The sequence below is a fragment of the Haematobia irritans genome, chromosome 4 (assembly GCF_050003625.1).
Source record: "Haematobia irritans isolate KBUSLIRL chromosome 4, ASM5000362v1, whole genome shotgun sequence".
Lineage (NCBI taxonomy): Eukaryota > Metazoa > Arthropoda > Insecta > Diptera > Muscidae > Haematobia > Haematobia irritans.
Window position 1 is genome coordinate 58,943,858 of NC_134400.1, and position 23,097 is coordinate 58,966,954.

The 23,097-nt window shown below is 35.6% G+C and overlaps 2 protein-coding genes across 3 annotated transcripts; one reads left to right on the forward strand and one right to left on the reverse strand.

Annotated features, from left to right (window-relative positions):
- Positions 1 to 2,782: 2,782 nt before the first annotated feature.
- LOC142235424 (uncharacterized) lies at positions 2,783 to 3,748 on the reverse strand. Its single transcript, XM_075306676.1, has one exon. The coding sequence runs from the start codon at positions 3,746 to 3,748 to the stop codon at positions 2,783 to 2,785; it is 966 nt and encodes a 321-aa protein (XP_075162791.1).
- A 10,754-nt stretch (positions 3,749 to 14,502) lies between these two features.
- Positions 14,503 to 21,417, forward strand: LOC142236038 (uncharacterized). 2 transcript variants are annotated; one of them, XM_075307286.1, is made up of 3 exons: positions 14,503 to 14,726; positions 14,841 to 15,097; positions 20,924 to 21,417. In XM_075307286.1, exons 2-3 carry the CDS (start codon positions 14,845 to 14,847, stop codon positions 20,971 to 20,973), a joined length of 303 nt encoding a protein of 100 aa, XP_075163401.1. In that variant the 5' UTR covers positions 14,503 to 14,726; positions 14,841 to 14,844; the 3' UTR covers positions 20,974 to 21,417. The 2 variants fall into 2 exon arrangements, 1 of the variants encoding a protein (XP_075163401.1); XR_012721879.1 differs by having other exon boundaries at positions 14,507 to 14,726; positions 20,932 to 21,417.
- Positions 21,418 to 23,097: the final 1,680 nt, after the last annotated feature.

Genomic DNA, 23,097 nt, shown 5'->3' on the forward strand with positions numbered 1-23,097 from the left:
AGTTTTTATGGAGGGGACTGATATGTTGGAAGTTACAATATTTTTTTTGGTGCTTTTTGTACTTCGGGAGTTGGTATCACAGCATGAACGAGTATTATCACATAAAAATTAAACTCACAATTTATTTAAGTGCAAAAATGTAATGTTCCTAAACTAGCATTAAACGTTTGGGACACATATGTTAATATTTTAGAATATATTAGTTTTGGGACAAGAATGTTTCATAAAAATAATATGTGTGAATGTAAACATATATAAATTTACAAATTTAGAGTAAACATATATATTATTATTCAGGGAGCGACATAGAGAGAGAGTATAGAGAAAAAAATAGAAATGGAAACCGGGAGAGTTGACGAAAGATATCAACATAACACAGCGAGAGAATCAAAAGAGAGCAATTTGTGTGAAACTGCTTGTATGTTGTTTCGAAAACTGTTTTATGTGTTCATTTGTTTTGGCTATACGATTGGCATGTTAACCAGGCTTTGCCAAGAACTTGATATGCTTAAGTCTACACGCAAAAAAAAATAATTCTTTCCTCCCAAACGAAATTTTGGACAAACAAAGTTCGTTTCTCATTTGCTTTTCGCTGTAAAGAAGTGTATTTGGAAGAAAAGTATATACTTTTTGTGATAAACGTTTATTCTTTTCCAGGATGTAAAAACAATTTCATAAAGACTAGCTCAAAAAAACATTATTTTCTTGCTAATTGCATTGTCCCTCACATCTTTCTCACATCCACGAGGATTTTTAGTTCTTAACACCTTTTCCTGTAATACCAACAATGTAGAAGAAATTATACGATTTTATAAATTGTTAAATTTTTTTTACCTTTCGCCTGGACGGAGAATCGAACCGCGGACCATGCACATTGTAAGCCAACACACTAACCACTGAGCTATGTACCTGTTATGGTCATCAATAGATAAATATCCATATAAGTTATATTTATATAGCATAGCTTGCGGCGCCCACGAACCGAATAAACAAAGTTTATTTAACAGAAACAAACATTTAGTTTGGCATTGGTAGCTACGTCCGACTCTCATGCCAAGGGTCGTGGGTTCGATCCCTGCTTCGGCCAAAGTTTTTTATACCCTCCACCATAGGATGGGGGTATATTAACTTTGTCATTCCGTTTGTAACACATCGAAATATTGCTCTAAGACCCCATAAAGTATATATATTCTGGGTCGTGGTGAAATTCTGAGTCGATCTAAGCATGTCCGTCCGTCCGTCCGTCTGTCCGTCTGTCCGTCCGTCCGTCTGTCCGGCTGTCCGTCCGTCTGTGGAAATCACGCTAACTTCCGAACGAAACAAGCCATCGACTTGAAACTTGGCACAAGTAGTTGTTATTGATGTAGGTTGGATGGTATTGAAAATGGGCCATATCGGACCACGTTTACGTATAGCCCCCATATAAACCGATCCCCAAATTTGGCTTGGGGAGCCTCCCGGAGCAGCAAAATTCATCCGATCCGGTTGAAATTTGGTACGTGGTCTTAGTATACGGTCTCTAACAACCATGCAAAAATTGGTCCATATCGGTCCATAATTATATATAGCCCCCATATAAACCGATCCCCAGATTTGACCTCCGGAGCCTCTTGGAGGGGCAAAATTCATCCGATCCGATTGAAATTTGGTACCTGATGTTAGTATATGGTCTCCAACAACCATGCAAAAATTGGTCCATATCGGTCCATAATTATATATATTTTTTTTTTTTTCCTTTATTGTTCCTCTTGGGAGCATAGGGCTTCTACAAGAATTTTATATCTACTTTTATCGATACATATAATTTTAATATCGTTTAGTGTCTTGTTTATTCTTAATAATTCAGTTTGTACAGTTCTGCGCCATGTATTTTTGGGTCGCCCTGGTCTTCTCGATCCTTGGGGGTTCCACTCCATGGCCATTCTAGAGATGCTGTTTGTCGGTTTCCGTAATGTATGCCCAATCCATCTCCATTTACGTCTAGCAATTTGTCTTGTTATTGGTTCTTCATTTACTTTTGTATACAGTTCTCCATTTGTTATTGTATTGGGTCAGAATATACCACATATTATGCGGAGGCACTTGTTGATAAAAGTTTGAATTCTTTGTGCTATGTTTTTAGACATGAGCCAGGTTTCGCTTCCATATAAAAGTATTGACTTCACGCATGAATTGAAAATCTTTATTTTTGTGTTCTGAGATATTTGTCTTGCCCTCCATATTTTCTTCAGTCGGCCAAATGCTGATCTGGCTTTTTTCAGCCGATTGTCAACGTCCTCTTCTATCCCGTTGTCACTAGACATCATACTACCCAAATAGCAAAAGTTCTGAACAAAAGAGATAGGCTGATTGGAGATGGTGAAGTTGCTATCGGTAGATTGGTTAATACGCATTGCGAAAGTTTTGCTAATATTCACTTCCAAACCTACTTGTTTTGACATGGCGACGAGGTCGTTAAGCTTATTTTGCATGTCAGAGTGTTTATGGGATAATAGACAGATGTCGTCTGCGTACGCTAGGTATTCAAGGTGCCTGTGCATGTTCCATACTATCCCTCTTTTTTGTTGAGACAACTTTAGCATGATGTCATCTAGCACTACTGCAAACAGAAGTGGCGAAAGTGGGCAGCCTTGTTTAACACCAGCATTTGTGTAAAATGGGTCACTGATCGTACCATTGTGACGTACTTGTAGCGTGAAGTTTGTGTACATAGCTTTGATGATATTTATTATTTTCTTCGGGACCTCTTTGCGTACCAAAGCTTCCCATATCGATCTTCTCTTTATTGAATCAAACGCTTTTTTAATTGAATCAAACGCTTTTTTAAAATGAAATCTATGAGTACCATATACAACGGTGTACGCCATTCGATAGATTGTTCTATAACTATACGGAGTGTGTTTGTTTGATCTAAACAACTTCTGTGTGGTCTGAATCCTGCCTGCTCTTCGCTTAACGCTTGCTCTACACATTGCATTCTATTATTGAGAATTATCGCTAGTATTTTGTAAATCGTGTTCAGCAGGGTAATGCCTCTCCAATTATTGCAGTCCGTGAGATCGTTTTTCATTGGTAGTTTTATTACTGTTCCTTTTGTCCACTCTTCTGGCAGTTGTTCCGTTAGCCATGCTTTTTTTATATGTGGGGTTAGTATTTCCGCTGATACCTGAGGGTTTGTTTTTAGGAGTTCAGGTGGGATACCGTCTTCTCCTGGAGATTTGTTAGATTTTAATTTGAGGATGGCATTGGCTATTTCATTAATGTCTGGCATGTCCACGTTTATGCTACTGATATTCGCTTCCGATTCGTTGTGTTCGCTATACCCGTTGTCTTCGTAAACTCCATTATCGTTGCTAATCGATTCAAAATGTTGTTTCCATCTACGTGTTTGTTCCTCAGTTGTGGTTAGGAGTCTACCTTGTTCGTCCTTGATTAGCTGATTGTGGTTTCTGTACTGATTTGATATTTGACCAATTATTTTGTGTAGTTCCCTCATATTATTGGCTCCTGCTGCCGCCTCTGCTTCGTTTGCCAAATTCTGGAGGTAATTCCTTTTATCATTTCGCGCTGATTTCTTAACTGCCTTTGCGATTTCGTGGTATTGGGCTCTGAGGTTCAAGTTATCAGACTGGTGCCTTTTTAGTCGGTTTCTTTCCTGTATAAGTCCCCACGTTGTTTCCGATATCCATCTTTTCCTTCTCTCGGGTTGCTTGTGTCCTATTTTATTTTTTCCTATTTCTCTTAGCATGTTGCACGTATGTTCCCACGTGTCGTCATTTCCCGGTAAGCAACTCCGTAGAGAGTTTCCTACCTCCTCTTTTAGTTCTACGTTTCTCAGTTTCGATACGTCTAGGAGTTTGTGTAGCCTTCCCTTGTTTCTGGCGATAATGTTTTTTAGTTTGATTTTTATTGAAGCGACTACTAGCTCGTGGTCGCTGTCTATGTCAGGCCCAAGGGTGTGAAGTTAAAGTTGTTTTCTAAAGTTGTTTTAGCGAAGACACAAACCACTTTAATTTTTTTATAATTTTCTTTTTTGTTGCGAATTTAAGACTTTTTTGAAACAAATTAAATATATTTTGCTTCATGACACATTTTCTGAACGAAAACGCGTGTATACTTAACACAATTTTGAGCAAAAAGTTATTTAGAGTAATATAAATGCAATTCAAAAAAATATGGAAAGATGTATTTTACATTCATTGGACTTTTTCGGGCATTTCTAGGAAGAGTTAAAAAGCAAAAGTGGGTATAGGGCATTAGCTCGGAGATAGGAGAATCCTCTCCCCCAAACGCCAGAGGCGTAGGTCATCTAGTTAACGAGATAAAAGGGGGGACATTAATGTATTTTCTAAGAGCTAAACACATTGATGGGTCGCAGTTTTTAAAAAAAATTCAATTGAATCTATTAGCGTTAAGGGCGTAGAAGACTATTCTGGAGATTCCATGAGCGTAGCTGGGCTTTAAGTCTGAGGGGGGTCAATTATATTTAGGCCAATTTTGTGGGTCGATTTTCGGGCATTTCTAGGAAGAGTTAAAAGGCAAAAGTGGGTATAGCATATTAGCCCCGAGCTAGGAGAATCCTCTCCCCCAAACGCCAGAGGCGTAGGTCATCTAGTTAACGAGATAAAAGGGGGGACATTAATGTAATTTCTAAGAGCTAAAAATATTGATGGGTCGCAGTTTTTAAAAAAAAAATCAATTGAATCTATTAGCTTTAAGGGCGTAGAAGACTATTCTGGAGATTCCATGAGCGTAGCTGGGCTTTAAGTCTGATGGGGGGTCAATTATATTTAGGCCAATTTTCTGGGTCGATTTTCGGGCATTTCTAGGAAGAGTTAAAAGGCAAAAGTGGGTATAGGGCATTTGCTCGGAGATAGGAGAATCCTCTCCCCCAAACGCCAGAGGCGTAGGTCATCTAGTTAACGAGATAAAAGGGGGGACATTAATGTATTTTCTAAGAGCTAAAAACATTGATGGGTCGCAGTTTTTAAAAAAAATTCAATTGAATCTATTAGCTTTAAGGGCGTAGAAGACTATTCTGGAGATTCCATGAGCGTAGCTGGGCTTTAAGTCTGAGGGGGGTCAATTATATTTAGGCCAATTTTGTGGGTCGATTTTCGGGCATTTCTAGGAAGAGTTAAAAGGCAAAAGTGGGTATAGCATATTAGCCCCGAGCTAGGAGAATCCTCTCCCCCAAACGCCAGAGGCGTAGGTCATCTAGTTAACGAGATAAAAGGGGGGACATTAATGTAATTTCTAAGAGCTAAAAATATTGATGGGTCGCAGTTTTTAAAAAAAAATTCAATTGAATCTATTAGCTTTAAGGGCGTAGAAGACTATTCTGGAGATTCCATGAGCGTAGCTGGGCTTTAAGTCTGATGGGGGGTCAATTATATTTAGGCCAATTTTCTGGGTCGATTTTCGGGCATTTCTAGGAAGAGTTAAAAGGCAAAAGTGGGTATAGGGCATTAGCTCGGAGATAGGAGAATCCTCTCCCCCAAACGCCAGAGGCGTAGGTCATCTAGTTAACGAGATAAAAGGGGGGACATTAATGTATTTTCTAAGAGCTAAACACATTGATGGGTCGCAGTTTTTAAAAAAAATTCAATTGAATCTATTAGCGTTAAGGGCGTAGAAGACTATTCTGGAGATTCCATGAGCGTAGCTGGGCTTTAAGTCTGAGGGGGGTCAATTATATTTAGGCCAATTTTGTGGGTCGATTTTCGGGCATTTCTAGGAAGAGTTAAAAGGCAAAAGTGGGTATAGCATATTAGCCCCGAGCTAGGAGAATCCTCTCCCCCAAACGCCAGAGGCGTAGGTCATCTAGTTAACGAGATAAAAGGGGGGACATTAATGTAATTTCTAAGAGCTAAAAATATTGATGGGTCGCAGTTTTTAAAAAAAAAATCAATTGAATCTATTAGCTTTAAGGGCGTAGAAGACTATTCTGGAGATTCCATGAGCGTAGCTGGGCTTTAAGTCTGATGGGGGGTCAATTATATTTAGGCCAATTTTCTGGGTCGATTTTCGGGCATTTCTAGGAAGAGTTAAAAGGCAAAAGTGGGTATAGGGCATTTGCTCGGAGATAGGAGAATCCTCTCCCCCAAACGCCAGAGGCGTAGGTCATCTAGTTAACGAGATAAAAGGGGGGACATTAATGTATTTTCTAAGAGCTAAAAACATTGATGGGTCGCAGTTTTTAAAAAAAATTCAATTGAATCTATTAGCTTTAAGGGCGTAGAAGACTATTCTGGAGATTCCATGAGCGTAGCTGGGCTTTAAGTCTGAGGGGGGTCAATTATATTTAGGCCAATTTTGTGGGTCGATTTTCGGGCATTTCTAGGAAGAGTTAAAAGGCAAAAGTGGGTATAGCATATTAGCCCCGAGCTAGGAGAATCCTCTCCCCCAAACGCCAGAGGCGTAGGTCATCTAGTTAACGAGATAAAAGGGGGGACATTAATGTAATTTCTAAGAGCTAAAAATATTGATGGGTCGCAGTTTTTAAAAAAAAATTCAATTGAATCTATTAGCTTTAAGGGCGTAGAAGACTATTCTGGAGATTCCATGAGCGTAGCTGGGCTTTAAGTCTGATGGGGGGTCAATTATATTTAGGCCAATTTTCTGGGTCGATTTTCGGGCATTTCTAGGAAGAGTTAAAAGGCAAAAGTGGGTATAGGGCATTAGCTCGGAGATAGGAGAATCCTCTCCCCCAAACGCCAGAGGCGTAGGTCATCTAGTTAACGAGATAAAAGGGGGGACATTAATGTATTTTCTAAGAGCTAAAAACATTGATGGGTCACAGTTTTTAAAAAAAATTCAATTGAATCTATTAGCTTTAAGGGCGTAGAAGACTATTCTGGAGATTCCATGAGCGTAGCTGGGCTTTAAGTCTGATGGGGGGTCAATTATATTTAGGCCAATTTTCTGGGTCGATTTTCGGGCATTTCTAGGAAGAGTTAAAAGGCAAAAGTTGGTATAGGGCATTAGCTCGGAGATAGGAGAATACTCTCCCCCAAACGCCAGAGGCGTAGGTCATCTAGTTAACGAGATAAAAGGGGGGACATTAATGTATTTTCTAAGAGCTAAAAACATTGATGGGTCGCAGTTTTTAAAAAAAATTCAATTGAATCTATTAGCTTTAAGGGCGTAGAAGACTATTCTGGAGATTCCATGAGCGTAGCTGGGCTTTAAGTCTGATGGGGGGTCAATTATATTTAGGCCAATTTTCTGGGTCGATTTTCGGGCATTTCTAGGAAGAGTTAAAAGGCAAAAGTGGGTATAGCATATTAGCCCCGAGCTAGGAGAATCCTCTCCCCCAAACGCCAGAGGCGTAGGTCATCTAGTTAACGAGATAAAAGGGGGGACATTAATGTATTTTCTAAGAGCTAAAAACATTGATGGGTCGCAGTTTTTAAAAAAAATTCAATTGAATCTATTAGCTTTAAGGGCGTAGAAGACTATTCTGGAGATTCCATGAGCGTAGCTGGGCTTTAAGTCTGATGGGGGGTCAATTATATTTAGGCCAATTTTCTGGGTCGATTTTCGGGCATTTCTAGGAAGAGTTAAAAGGCAAAAGTGGGTATAGCATATTAGCCCCGAGCTAGGAGAATCCTCTCCCCCAAACGCCAGAGGCGTAGGTCATCTAGTTAACGAGATAAAAGGGGGGACATTAATGTAATTTCTAAGAGCTAAAAATATTGATGGGTCGCAGTTTTTAAAAAAAATTCAATTGAATCTATTAGCTTTAAGGGCGTAGAAGACTATTCTGGAGATTCCATGAGCGTAGCTGGGCTTTAAGTCTGATGGGGGGTCAATTATATTTAGGCCAATTTTCTGGGTCGATTTTCGGGCATTTCTAGGAAGAGTTAAAAGGCAATAGTGGGTATAGGGCATTAGCTCGGAGATAGGAGAATCCTCTTCCCCAAACGCCAGAGGCGTAGGTCATCTAGTTAACGAGATAAAAGGGGGGACATTAATGTATTTTCTAAGAGCTAAAAACATTGATGGGTCGCAGTTTTTAAAAAAAATTCAATTGAATCTATTAGCTTTAAGGGCGTAGAAGACTATTCTGGAGATTCCATGAGCGTAGCTGGGCTTTAAGTCTGAGGGGGGTCAATTATATTTAGACCAATTTTGTGGGTCGATTTTCGGGCATTTCTAGGAAGAGTTAAAAGGCAAAAGTGGGTATAGCATATTAGCCCCGAGCTAGGAGAATCCTCTCCCCCAAACGCCAGAGGCGTAGGTCATCTAGTTAACGAGAAAAAAGGGGGGACATTAATGTAATTTCTAAGAGCTAAAAATATTGATGGGTCGCAGTTTAAAAAAAAAATCAATTGAATCTATTAGCTTTAAGGGCGTAGAAGACTATTCTGGAGATTCCATGAGCGTAGCTGGGCTTTAAGTCTGAGGGGGGTCAATTATATTTAGGCCAATTTTGTGGGTCGATTTTCGGACATTTCTAGGAAGAGTTAAAAGGCAAAAGTGGGTATAGCATATTAGCCCCAAGCTAGGAGAAACCTCTCCCCCAAACGCCAGAGGCGTAGGTCATCTAGTTAACGAGATAAAGGGGGGCAATTATATTTAGACCAATTATTACGGATACTTCTCTTCCAAATTTGAATAAAGCACACTTTGATATAGAATTCTACGCCTGTGCAAATTTCGTTTGGAAAGCAACATTTGAGTTGCTTATGTATAGTTTACAGGATAAAAATTTAACCAAATTATTATGATATCTCACGAAATGTTCGCTAACATAGGGTGCCAAACGTATGTCTGTTCAAATTCTCCCGTTTCTGTAAAATCATTCATAAATGTATGCTACAGATATTCTGCCATTAAGATACGTCAAAATTCACATTTATTTTTGTTTTTTACAAATAAGTTTTTTAATGAATATTACTTGAAAAAGTAGCGAACAGACCTACATTCATTAAATTGTTGTGCTATTAAACCCGTTTACATTTTGTTTACTGTGGAGGGAAAATATGCGAGAAAAAGACAATATGGTATGTGTGTCGTCTATTGTAAGTAACATTAAGAGAACAAGACAAGGACACCTGTATTCATTTCAAACATTCATGATTTCAATGGATTCAGCCGAGAGTTGCCATGTGTTCTTTTATAAAATCCCCAAAAATGTGTAGTAAGCGTAATGCGCCTGTCGTGCTATACCTTTATTTATTCAATAATGTTTATTGCAATGATATTTTTAACAAAATTGAATTTCATAACATTCTTTATTTTCTTACAATATGTGATTTTATTATTTTTCCCCTTCTTGAAAAAGGATTTTTTGAAATTTCGTAGGGAACTTTCAAAAATCCCTTTGGCATCACTGTTGGAATAATAAAGTTCATTCGCTGTGTGCACTAATGGCGCTTTTTTTTTTCGCCGAAATCAAGCTGAACACAATTTATCAAATTTGGCCGACTTTTGATAAACTAATTGTTGCTCAAGACTATAAAAATGCGCGTCGATCTGTGTCAACGGCGTTTACAATCAGAAAATACTTGGGAACCAGAGGAAAACCTCGAATGTCAAGATTTAACTCAATCTTTCGAGCAACAAAGAGCAAAAGATGAGGCTGGCGCTGGCGCAACAACAAGCTCAAAGCTACTGAAAAATCATCAGGCTGTGATCGATCAAATTCTATTGGCAATAAACGCAAAAATCATCAGGCAATAAAAAGAAGCTCACATATGTCGGATAATGAATCTGTATTCGATATTTCAACTAGACATTCAGAGTTGTTTGGTTTCGATGAGCTTGTACAAGCTGAAAACACTCCAATGGTGGTTCATAATTCCGTATTCAATTCAAAGGAGTCGTTCAGGCTGAATTGGTGGCCAGGTCAGGCTGTCCAAAGTCATAATTTTTATAGTGAAAAACACGTCGAACCTTAATATGAGTACTAAGTACGAGTTTAGCTGATAAAATCAGAAACAAATTTGCAAAAACGGAATTAAATTATACTTCGTTAATGCAAATTTTAATATAACTTGATGGGGATAGCCCAAAGCAACTATTCATAAAGTTAATATTCATTGAAATGGATTATTAAATAAGAGTAATCGTGAAAAATGACGATTTTAACGGCTAAATTCGAACTTAATAACCACATTTATCATTAAACCCCTTAAAGTCAAACATTTAAAAAGTATTTTTTAGTATATTTTGCAATTTTTTGGGTACAAGATAATCTACAATGAACTTGAAAAACAGTAAATTATAATTTGAATAAAATTATCTTTAAATAAAATCTGTGGACACATTGAAAGAAGTGTTTTTGTTTTCTGAAGAACGAGATTTTAGACAGTTTTTCTTTTGAAGCTAAAAGCAAATAAAATTCATTCTGAATTTCGTTTGTCTAAAATTTCGTTCCGGAGGAATGTATTTTCCTTGGAAGCCTAAGATATTTATCAATAAATCGTCATATAAATCATCGATCCCATATCTTTTGGCTCATTATTTGATTTCAAATGTTAGGCAAGGATACGAATGTCGTCGCTACGATAGAGCTAGTATCAATCCAGTCAGAATGCAATTCTTACTCCTTTGAACGGGTAACCGGAGCTACATTGATAGCTTCCACTGGAAAACAGATGTTTTCCAATCATTGTGAGGAATCTTCTTGGATTTGGTGACATTCATTGCTACTTTGATTGTACGCAGGAAATAGAGACATAATTGGTAACCATATGCAGCGGTCGTATGTTGAAGCTGCAGAAACAAAACACAAAAACTGAGCATATCTAGGACAAAAATAAATACTGCGCGTACAAATGCATCAATTTACACTCGCAACTCAAAACAGCGATTATTAGGAATATTATTATATAAACAAACAATTCAACCAAATCCATTATCCATATTTAACATTGCGGCGCATTTGTGGCGAAAAAGTATTGCCAGTACGCTTTGAATAAAAATTAATGAACTCATTACACACAGCAATCCTAGGTGGCATCACAAAGAAATATTTGAGCCAGAGAGAATAAAAATACAAGAGGACGAAACTGTGAAGCGAAACTGCATCAGTAGGTGGCAGTCATGAGGAAAATTTCTCTAATATCATGCAGTTTTTGTCGGCGCTTCTTTCAAATATCATACAGTTTGCGTCGGTGTCACCCAGTTCAGTTCTCTGCCGACTTTACGAAACGTAAAGAAAATAGCATTTAAAACCTACTTTGTAGTAACAAATGTTTTTTTATAAATGTTTTCATTCCATTAAATTTTTTGGCAGACAATTTGAAATTATAACTGCCGATGCCTTTATAAACAATTTATCAAAACAGCGCTTCGGCCGCAACGTCGGTAATACCAAAGCTGCAGATATTGTGCGACATCTATACGGTTGACATTTGTTGTTTTTGTAGAAGAGAAATTTTCATCCTCTGGTGTTAACATTCTCTCTGATTTTAGTTCAAGCCATTTACTGCAAATACACAAAGATTTGCCTTGCTTTCGTTACTTTCTTAAGCCTAGTAGTAAGATCACGTTTTCGAAAACGAAAAGCTGTTATACTTATGCGCCTTGCAGACTATAAGTTTATCCGGACGCAGAGAATGAAGCCGACCCATTTTTGTCGGCGGCGGCTGACATTTTTTTTGCCTCCAGCGGCGGCGGCTTGACGGCTAAGCCGATATAAATTTGTCTATTCGGCGGCGGACAATTATCCCTTATGAAATCAATTTGTAGTTATCCGAATGGTAATGAGATTAGTTGTACAACCAATCCTACAACCAAATTTACATTTTATTCAAATTTTCTGAGCGAAAGTTTTGCAAAATTATTACAGCAACTTTATACTGATTGATTTTGGGTGGAAAGTTAAATATTTTGGCAAAAAATACAACAATTATTAATACATTTTTTGATTTAAATCAATATTTTTGATTAATTGGCGGCTAATTTTGAGTCGTGATGAGTCGACATATTTGGCGGCGGCTTCGACTGGCAAAAACTGGTCGGCGACGGCTAAAATCGGCGGCGCGACTCGGCGGCTTCATTCTCTGTCCGGACGACATTGGTCGTGTCGAAACATATCCCATATATTGGCCCCATTATAAGTTAAGTCCGAAGGCATAATCGATACTGCTGCATGTTTATAGGATCGATAACACATTTACCGATTATTTAATCATCAACGAATTGTCGCATCGATTGGCCACCCTGTAAGATTCCTTACAAACACAAGGAGAGTATTATGCGTCGTCCAAAAATATAAGTTTTTCCGGACGGAATGTCTGTATTTGCAAAGAATCTTACAGTGTGGCCAATCGATACGAATTGTCGGCGATGACTAAATAATCGGTAAATGTGTTATCGATCCCATAAACATGCAGCATTATCGATTATGCCTTCGGACTTAACTTATAGTGTGGCCAATATCTGGGATATGTTCGACACGAGCACTGTAGTCCGGATACACTTATAGTCTGGTTCGGTTTTCGAACGGATTTTACTTTCGCCATTACTTTTTCTAAAACAATCAAAATTATAAATGGAAATAAATATATTCCTGTTAAATCTTATTCAAATCTATATGAAAAAGACAATGCGTATCAATTGAGTTAATTTATCTGATTTTAATTGCACTATGTGACGGCCACCATATGACATATAGAATACATTTCGATCTGTTTACATCGTACGTATGAATTATCGTACAACTTGTTGAAGTATAGGCGATTATGATTTCTGTACAGAGAATGAAGCCGCCGAGTCGCGCCGCAGATTTTAGCCGCCGCCGAGTCGCGCCGCAGATTTTAGCCGCCGCCGACCAGTTTTTGCCAGTCGACGCCGCCGCCGAATATATCGACTCATCTCGACTCAAATTTAGCCGCCAAGTAATCAAATATATTGATTTAAATCAGAAAAATGTATTAGTAATTGTTGTAGTTTTTGCCAAAATATTGAACCTTCCACTTACAATCAATCAGTATCAAGTAGCTATAGTAATTTTGCAGAAATTTTGTTCAGAAAATTTGAATCAAATGTAAATTTGATTGTAAGATTTGTTGTACAACTTATCTCATTGCCATTCGGATAACTTCAAATTGATTTTATAATGGATAATTGTCCGCCGCCGAATAGACAAATTTATATCGGCTTAGCCATCAAGCCGCCGCCGCCGCCGGAATCAAAAATGTAGTGTCAGCCGCCGCCGACAAAAATGGGTCGGCTTCATTCTCTGTTTCTGTATTTTTTATTTTCTGTAGAGATATGGATATATACTATTGGAAGGGAAAAGTTGTACAATGGTGGTAGTATGTTTTTGTTACACCATTACAGTTATCTAATGTCTCCACAGACAATATTTTATCGTTTCTTTATATTTCATAATATGGACAACCTTTAGATATTTGGGGAATTTCATTTCTTGCTAGGGAATTTCCGGCATGCCTCATATTAGGCGACATTCTTTTGCGCAAGACGCGTATATTAGGGCAGATTCGCCATTTACCTTTATTAACTGTTGCCATCATTATGCTTTAATCTCAAGGATGATCTATATAAGGGTCATGTTAAGGTGGGTAGCCTAATGCGCTTTACAGACTATCAGTTATTCCGGACGGAATGACGGTGTTTGTAAAGAATCTTACATTGTGCCGGATCGATACGACTTGTCGGCGATGACTAAATAATCGGTAAATGTGTTATCGATCCCATAAACATGCAGCAGTATCGATTATGCCTTCGGACTTAACTTATAATGTGCACAATATATGGGATATGTTCGACACGAGCACTGTCGTCCGGAATAACTGATAGTCTGTAAAGCGCATAACAAACCACATCCACCAGGTTCGATGAATCATTAAAAAATCAATTTCATTCCCTGTATTTTATAAAAACGTTTATAGAATGTCCGTCCGCCTTTCTGTTATAAAAAAATTCAAATTCGAATTTCTACTTGTCCGTTGTTGAAAAATAAAAAAAAAATAAAAAGAGAAATTATTATCAACACCAGGCACTTCATATTTTAAATGGATGGATAATAACGGATTGAAACTCACATTTCCGGCGAGCTACAGCCGCAGCTTAAATTCATAGTGCCACCGTTAATACCACAAACCTTGTCCATCACAACTATTTTAATAAAGTAACCGCGAAAAGCAAACATACTTCCGCCATTAATCGCCCAAAAAACATACGTTGCCGTTATGTTACGGCTACGTTACATTTTTAGATGCATAACCAGGCCTCAAGCTGACTTAAATATGCGTACTCGGCGTCGGTCAATTAAAACATGAAACTAGACGTATCCGAACCACTATGAGATTAATCGTACAACCCATCTTAATATCTAATTTATGTATTAATCACTCCTTTTGTACATGATATTTGTTAAATTATTATAAAATCGTAATATTGAAAGATTAACCTCTTTCTTTGGGCAGGGAATGGGAAAGAGATGAAGCTTTTTCAGATATTAAAGAATGTATATCGACTTATTGGTGGCTACATTACAATCGATATACGCTGAGTTATTTGGCGATGACGGCGACAAATAGGCGGTAAAATAAGCAGCGCGATTTTACGGCTTCATTCTCTGATAGTGACTTGCACATTTAAACCAACGACAGAAATTCTTCAACAAACATCATTCCAAGAGAATTTTAAAGTTGAATTTACTGAAGTAGAATTACCAACTAAAAATAAAAACGTTAAGCAAAAGTTTTGAAGCATCTTCCAAAAAGTGTAAATTTGAATATACGCAGGTATTCCTTAAAAGCACAATACTTTTTTTAAAACCATTGGTGCAAATAGCATGCATCAAGTTTGCTAATTCTCCATCTGCCGTAATAATTTAAGCAAAATCTTCCTTTTTGTAGAACAATGTCCGGAAATCAACTTGTGAATTATGTCGTCAAATTGTTGTATCTTGGTTCTGATGAGCATCAACAAGGAAACAAACCGAGCTTTACGCGTTTAAACCAAAGCGGGGGATTTTTCGATACAATGTTTTCGTACCTGAGAGGTGTTCATCATTTTACCAAAAGGAATATATCCGATAATTTGGCAAATAAACGGAAATTTTGGCAATTGATTGTCCGAACTGTTAGTAAAATTATTGACGATTGTCCGAACTGTAAGTAAAATAGAATTAGCATTGGTAGAGAAATTCGCCATTAAAAACTCATTTTGCAATACTGAGTTTTGATCAGATTTTTTAGAAGAATTCAGAGATTCACTCTGTCGTCCAATCAACCAAATATTTGGTTAAAATTTTCACATTCTGTATATATATAGTTATTGCTATTGACTTTTTATGTTAAATAGTTTATATTGCATCTCTATCACGCGCTTGAAGTAACTATAATATTCCTAATTTGAATTACTTTTTGCTTACTTTAATCAAAATGAACTAATAACGTTAAAAAAAATTCTATACAAATGAAGTTTGAAAACGTTTTCCTAGAACTGGTGAAGTTTACTAAATTGCGTTCGTAAGTTTCTCAAATGAGTACATTTTCATACCCTGCGCACCACTGTGGATTACATATAAGTTGGGTGTTGCATATGTTTGCAACACCCAGAAGGAGACTAGATACACACACATTGTGTCTTTGGAAATAATGATCAAGTCGGTAGCCATGTCCGTCCGTCATTCCTTTTTCTAAGTCTAGGTCGCAGTCCAATCGTCTTAAAATTTGGCACAAATGTGTTTAAGTCAGAATAGAACTTTTTAATTTTGGTAGAAATCGGTTCCAATTTAGAAATAGCTTCCATATATATCTTTCGCCCGATATGCACTTATATTACTACAGAGTCCAAACTTTTAATCCGATTTTCATGAAATTTTGCACTGCGACTAGAATTCACATTCTTACTATGGGGTATGTTCCGATATTCGGTATCACAAATGTTGGTCTGGAGAATGACACAGGCTATAATATATTAACTTTTTTGTATCATGTTGCAATTCGTAAAATGTTTTTGTTATATTTTTGTAAAATAAAACAACGTTTTACTTAATGGTGGGTTCACTTTTTATGGGTGTGTAAAACCATACGCGTTATCGACATGTTAATGTATCTAGTAGAAACAAGTATATATGCTGTTGTAAATTCGGCCAGGCCGAATGTTTATGTGATCCATCTTGGATCAATTAAAATAGTTTACTTCAAACTCCTCTCGTTACTTGTAATTGTTTGAAGGTACTTTGTCAAGAAGATAGCTTCAAGTGCTACAGGTCAAGAAATTTAAAGTTTCTATATTTGGAGGCTTCAGCAGATTCTGGATTTATAGGAATCATTTTAGTATGCATTTTAAACGAGTCTTAAATTCCTAAGCGTTCAAGTGAATCCGATGAAATATTGTTATCATATGATTTCATATTTAATACTGTAAATTTTTACTCCCATTTCTCGAATAAGCACAAGAAATAGATCTGGAACATTTGTTCTAATTTGGAAGATAAGTGCTCCTTCTATAGTCTCAAGAACTTAAATCGATAGACCGATATATCAAACACTGATATAAACCAAATTTGAATTATCTCTTTATGGATCTCAATTATTTCCATGTCAAATTTATCCATAAAAAAACATCGTTGCAAAAAGTAGTATTCTAAAGAATATCAATTTTTACAACAGTGTTATTAGGTCTGTTGGCGTACTTTTTGTGTAAAAATTTGTAAGAGAGAGTAAAGGTTGAGTTACATATCATGCGTTAATCCGTGCGTTGATGGAAGGGTTGATATTTTTCAGTTTGAAGCACAATAATGTTGCTTTCAAAGAGAAATTTCAACTCTTCAATCAACGGACGCATTAACGCATAGTATGTAACTCAACCTTAACAGCCAATTCCTGATATCCGAAACGAATGCTTTCGTTCGACTAGTGTGTTCAAAACCTATGAATTTATAAAGGAAAATCCGCTGTTTTTGGCATTTCATGAGAAAATGGCTGTGATATTATGTTTTGATTGTTGGTTACATATTTTGATTTTGGTTATATACGAAGCTCATGTACTGTAATGTTTGCCCTTTCACATTTGTTTCTTTTATATGTTTCCCAAAAATATTTTTCATGTTTAATTGTTCACTCAAATTAGGTATCAAAATCCACCAGGCTAAGTACAATATTGAAGTCTTTTGAGGAGTTTTGTAAAAGAAATAACTTTGAATGCTTATATGACGAACTTAAGCATCACATGTCCTCCAGCCATAAAGTTTCAAATTTTGACAAACAACAGATGAAATCAAAAGTTATATCGAATACACAGCAATCATTTTCCAAACATGGTATCATCAAACAATTTCAAATTTCACAAACTGATTCAATCACACATCCAATTCAAGATTTTAGAACAATTAGCCCAAAAAGCCCTTCAAATCCAATTGTATTCGATACAGAATATTCCGTTTCGGCTGCATCCAATGATTCAAAAATAATAAATAGAACTTTATATTCAAACCAAAAATTGCAAAATTATTCGAAATTCGAGGCAAGAAAAACCCTTTTTAATGAAATCATCCATTCAACTCCAAATATTTCTAAATTAATTAATCAAGACCAAGATTTTAAAATACCAGCAAAACCAATATATAATGTATCCAATATAGACCTCAAGACGTCGCATTGCAGTAAAAAATCATTCCCTTATAACAGTGAAACAAGTTTGGAGCCTAAAAGCGTTGAATATGCAAATAAAGAATCTATCATAGCGATAACAGAGGACAGTTCAATATTATCAGAATATGAAATTTTGAGACGTAGACACAAGATAGAACACCATCCAAACACAACTTTTAGAATTTTAGCTAAACCTGCGCAAAATAAATGTTTAAAAAAAGGTGCGAAAGGAGTCTACAAGTTCATGATTGGTAGTTTTAACTTTGAATCTGGCGACATGGACTTTCTAAATCATCGATTTGGAAAAGTTTTAAATCAAGACTCAATAAAGTTTTGGGAGGATATTATTCGGCAGACTTATTATGAACGAATAAATAATGTGTGCCCAATAAATTTTAGTAACCACCGAATGGCTGTAAGATCGTTGTTTTTTACATTATATGCACAATGTGCATATCAGAAAAAAGGTTGCCGAAGATATAAATTTATTTTGGATTTAAACAAAACACCTTTTGTTGTAGCTGTATTTACGGACACAAAAATTATATGTCATCCAAAAAGCTGCAGGGCAATGCAACAATCTCGTGCAATACGTCGAAAAATTGCAAAACAACAGCTTAAAACACAACTAGCAACAAATTACAGAAATAAAAAATTAATTGATCTACCCAAACCATTACAAAAAGTTGGAAATATGTGTGACTTAGTAACCGAATCTGTTGCACGAAAGATCAGATCTGAAGGACTTCGGCGATTTGACCGCGATGAAGATCCCCTAATTGATGTCATCAAAATGCAAAAAGATGAAAAATATTCCTCATTTATAAGAAGAGTGTCTTCACCCATGGAAATATACTTATTTTCCATAGACCAATTAAAGCTTCTTGAGAGAGACAATAAAATATTGCTTAAAAAGAGCCGTTGTTCTCTTTTCTTTGATTCGACTGGTGGAATAATTGCAAAGTTTGACAAATCGTCAAAAAGGGTTTTCACATACTCAATTGTTTTGCACGTTAGTGATGACGACAAAAAAGGAATAGTGGTACCGATTGCTGAAGCCCTTTTGTGTCGACACTATGAAAAAGACATCTCCCATTTCCTCTGGGAGCTTAACATATTTTGTGAGGAGAATAAAATTAAATGGCCATTAGCATCTAGAATTGTGACAGATTGGAGTTGGGCTCTCATAAACGCTTGCATATGTCGTTTTAATAAGGACATTAATAGTTTTGCAGATTATCTCGACAAATGTTATACCCTACTTTCGAAAAGAAATAAACGGTTGACATTTGTCATTGTGCAGTTGTGCTATTGTCATTTTATAAAAATTGTTCGGAAAGACATAGAAAAGCATGCAGTGGATGAATTTCAAGAAAATTTTTTCAAAATCATTTACATAAAGGCTATCCATATTGGACAACTGACAGATATGTGGTCTTGGTTTAGAATGGCATGCACAATTTTATTGTCACGAAATGAAACGCCATTGTGCATTTCCGCGAAAACCCATATACGAAATTTAAAATCACCGGAAATTGATTTTCCTGAACCATCTCCTGTTACCAAGCATGAAAGCGACTTTAATGAAAGAGAACCAAATTTTAAAAAAAGTTTATTTTACAAAGAGGCACTCAAAATACTCCTGGAGGTACAAAAAGAAATTTTGAGCCAACCAAAGAGCAAAATTAAGAATAAATTATTTAATGAAAAGTTTTTGATGTTTTCTTTAAACAAATATATGCCGTACGTTCCATTGTGGTCCAATGTAATGGGAGTATATGTAGATAAAAAAAAATCTACCATTTCAAATAGCCCTGTGGAAGGATATTTTTCTATTACGAAAAATAAAACCATGGAAGAAAAGAGATATGTCAGACCCAGTGAATATATTCGGCAATCCAAATTATACGTAAATGCAAAAATTAAAGATTTGGAAATAAAATATAACTTGTCAGAAAATTGTCAAAAATCTCCAAAAAAGAGGAGCACCTTTTTAGAAGAGACTTGGAAACGTACACCAAAGAAACAAAAAAGAAAATTAAATGTTAAAATAACTCAAGGAAAAAAACTTTTAAAAAGTCTCCTTTCACCAGAAAAAAAAGAAACATATAGCACAAAAAATATGCCAAATGATGTAAAAAAGAAAAGATTTTTGATTGGAGGCTATTTGCACATATTCGATGAGAGTTCAAACAACATAGATCCGTTTCAAGTACATTATTTATATCTCCACGAATACGAGTCACTCAATCGAAATCAATGGATATATGATACAATTTTGGAAATTTACATACACATATTGATGTGTGAAAATAACATTAAAAATTCAAAGGTATTTACATGCCAACAAGGAAACCTTATTTTTTATGGTGATAAAATAGACGACGTTATAAAATACCTCAAATGCAATGTAATTGTAATACCCGTTGTCCATAGAGGTCACTTCGTGTTTTCTCTAATTGATGTGACGGACAAAAAATACGTTTGCATTGATCCTAAAGGAGTTTCCAGAAATACTAATGTCATGCACGCAAAATTGTCAGAAATATTGAACACAGATCCGAAAACATCAAATCTTTGGAAAAATGAAATTATAGCACATGATATCCAAGATGACAACTATAATTGCGGTATATATTGTTGTATGATGGTAGAAGCAATTTTCAAAAAGAAATCCTTAAAGAATTTGCCAAATCCTGACCTATATAGGGAAACAATGAAAGAAAAATTTCTTGTATACAATAAAGACATGGCTAATGAATGCATCCATTGCGAAGATGTTCGCGATTTGCCGACATCAAAATGTACAATTTGTAACAGAATAATTGATAGCGGATGTTTGATGCAACATTATAACATACAGCAATGCGACGATTCTTTCCAGTGTTACCTTTGCAGGTATAAGCCGTAAGTTTCTTAGTATACAATATTTCTATATTGTTTACTTATCATTGCCAAAAAGATTTTCAAGATTCAAAAATATTTATTAACAAGGTATATGTTTAATATGTAACTGTGATAGTTTTACTTTACCGCCTATATTTTCTTTTTTATAGTTTCAACCAAGCCATACTAAACAGGATTAGTATTAGGATTGAATCATGCAACATATTTGAGACCAAAATCTCATGCAAGTTACTAGACCCTGCAAACATTGATGTTTAGAAAAATTCCATTCCATTGATGTTTAGAAAAAGTCCATGGTCAGTTTTATCATAATAATATTTTAAAATGTAAATTGCTATTTTTGTGTGAAATCCTATATTAAAATAACGCGACTTGTACTAACTTATTACCATCTGTTATTACATAATCAATATTTGTTGTAATATTTTAAGTTTTTCAGATGGCCAATGTGTACTATGCGACCGCTTTGGACATACTGTAACGGTTAAACTGTCGTGGATATATAACTTTTATTCGGATCAGCCGCAATTATATGTTTCCTGTTCCAAAATTGCAGAAATTTCCTGTTTAATAGCAGTTTTTTATGTGTGTACTACGTCAGCATTTCACAACTGAAAATCAAAAAATAATGTCAATTTTCTATTCTATTTTACTAAAAAAAATTAGTATGTTTAAAAAGATATGTTATGAAATCCATGGAAACCTCATGATATTCCTTGTAAAACACGACATTAGAAACAGGCTTCAGCAAACAGAATTTTATTGTTAAGTCAAAAAGTTATTGTTAATGTTGTAAAACGGGCCAAACATTTTTTTCTAAAAAATCTGCAAAAAGTTATTGTTAATGTGGCGAAATGGGTCAAACATTTTTTATTTTAAACAATTTTTTATATGGTTTTTAAACTCGATGTAAATAATTGACTGAAATGACCATAGCTTTACCAAAATTCAGTATTTATTGATTACATTTAATGTAATATTAATGGAAATAGTCATGCTTCAAAAGCTATTTATATCAATACTTTTTAAGTTTATAGTTTTCTAATTTGTTTTTATCAATACTTTGTAAGTTTATAGTATACCTAACAAAATGTTATTGTTAAGTCAAAAAGTTATTGTTAATGCGGTAAACAAATTCTAAAAAATATTTTTATATGGTTTTTAATACCGATGTAAATAATTGACTAAAATGACCATAGCTTTACCAAAATTCAGTTTTTATTGATTACATTTAATGTAATATTAATGTAAATAGTGATGCTTCCAAAGCTATTTATAAATGCATAATCACTATCGTCGCAACCGATTTTTGTTTTTATCAATACTTTTTATGTTTATAGTTTTCTAATTTTACTATGTCTAAGATTACCATCAAGGCCTTGATTACTAAATTTAAAGTTGGTTGCCAAATTCGAATGTAGCAATAAATAACAAACTAATAGTGGAAAAAATGATGTTTATATCACTCTTTTGCCAAATCTTTTGAAATTTGGAAAAGAATGATCAAATCAATGTGTTCTTTTCAAAAAATTATTCATGAAAATTGATGATGAAAAGATTTCTTTAACATGAACACCATACCTAGCTAAATGATCAAAATTATTTTTTTATTTTGTAAATCGTTTTTATTGCAGTTAATATTAAGATAGTAATTACGTAAAATCGTATTTTAAAGAGAGAAAACTTTTGATTTAATTTTTTGCACCACTGATTCCCTATTCACATCTAGATTTGCAAAATGTATGTTTTCATTATCTTTTGTTTTCTATTTTCACACGAGCCTTTCTTATATTTAATAAAAAACTGTATTCATATGCAATACTCAAATAATAAATGCTTTGTAATATTTCATACAATCAAAACAATTTAATTTGAAATATAAACAAGTATATACGGCCGTAAGTTCGGCCAGGCCGAATCTTATGTACCCACCACCATGGATTGCATACAAAATTCAACTAAAGACTGCCAACAAAATCGAAGGTATAAATTTAGTACATATACTTTAACTGGATCGGATGAAATTTCCCCTCCAAAAGGCTCCGGAGGTCAAATCTGGAAATCGCTTCATATGGGAGCTATATATAATTATGGTCCGATACGGACCAATTTTTGCACGACTGTTTGAGGCCATAGACTAACACCACGTACCAAATTTCAATCCGATCGGATGAAATTTGCCCCTCCTAGAGGCTCCAGAATTCAAATCTGGGGATCGGTTTATATGGGGGCTATATATAATTATGGACCAATTTTTGCACGATTGTTAGAGGCCATAGACAGGGAGCCACCGTGGTGCAATGGTTAGCATGTCCGCCTTGCATACACAGGGTCGTGGGTTCAAATCCTGTTTCGACCAAAACACCAAAAAAGTTTTCCAGCGGTGGATTATCCCCTCTCAGTAAAGCTGGTGACATTCCTGAGTTTCATAGCTTCTCTAAGTGGTTTCACTGCAATGTGGAACGCCGTTCGGACTCGGCTATAAAAGGGAGGTCCCTTATCACTGAGCTTAACATAGAATCGGACAGCACTCAGTGATAAGACAGAAGTTCACGACTGTGGTATCACAATGGACTGAATAGTCTAAGTGAGCCTGAAATATCGG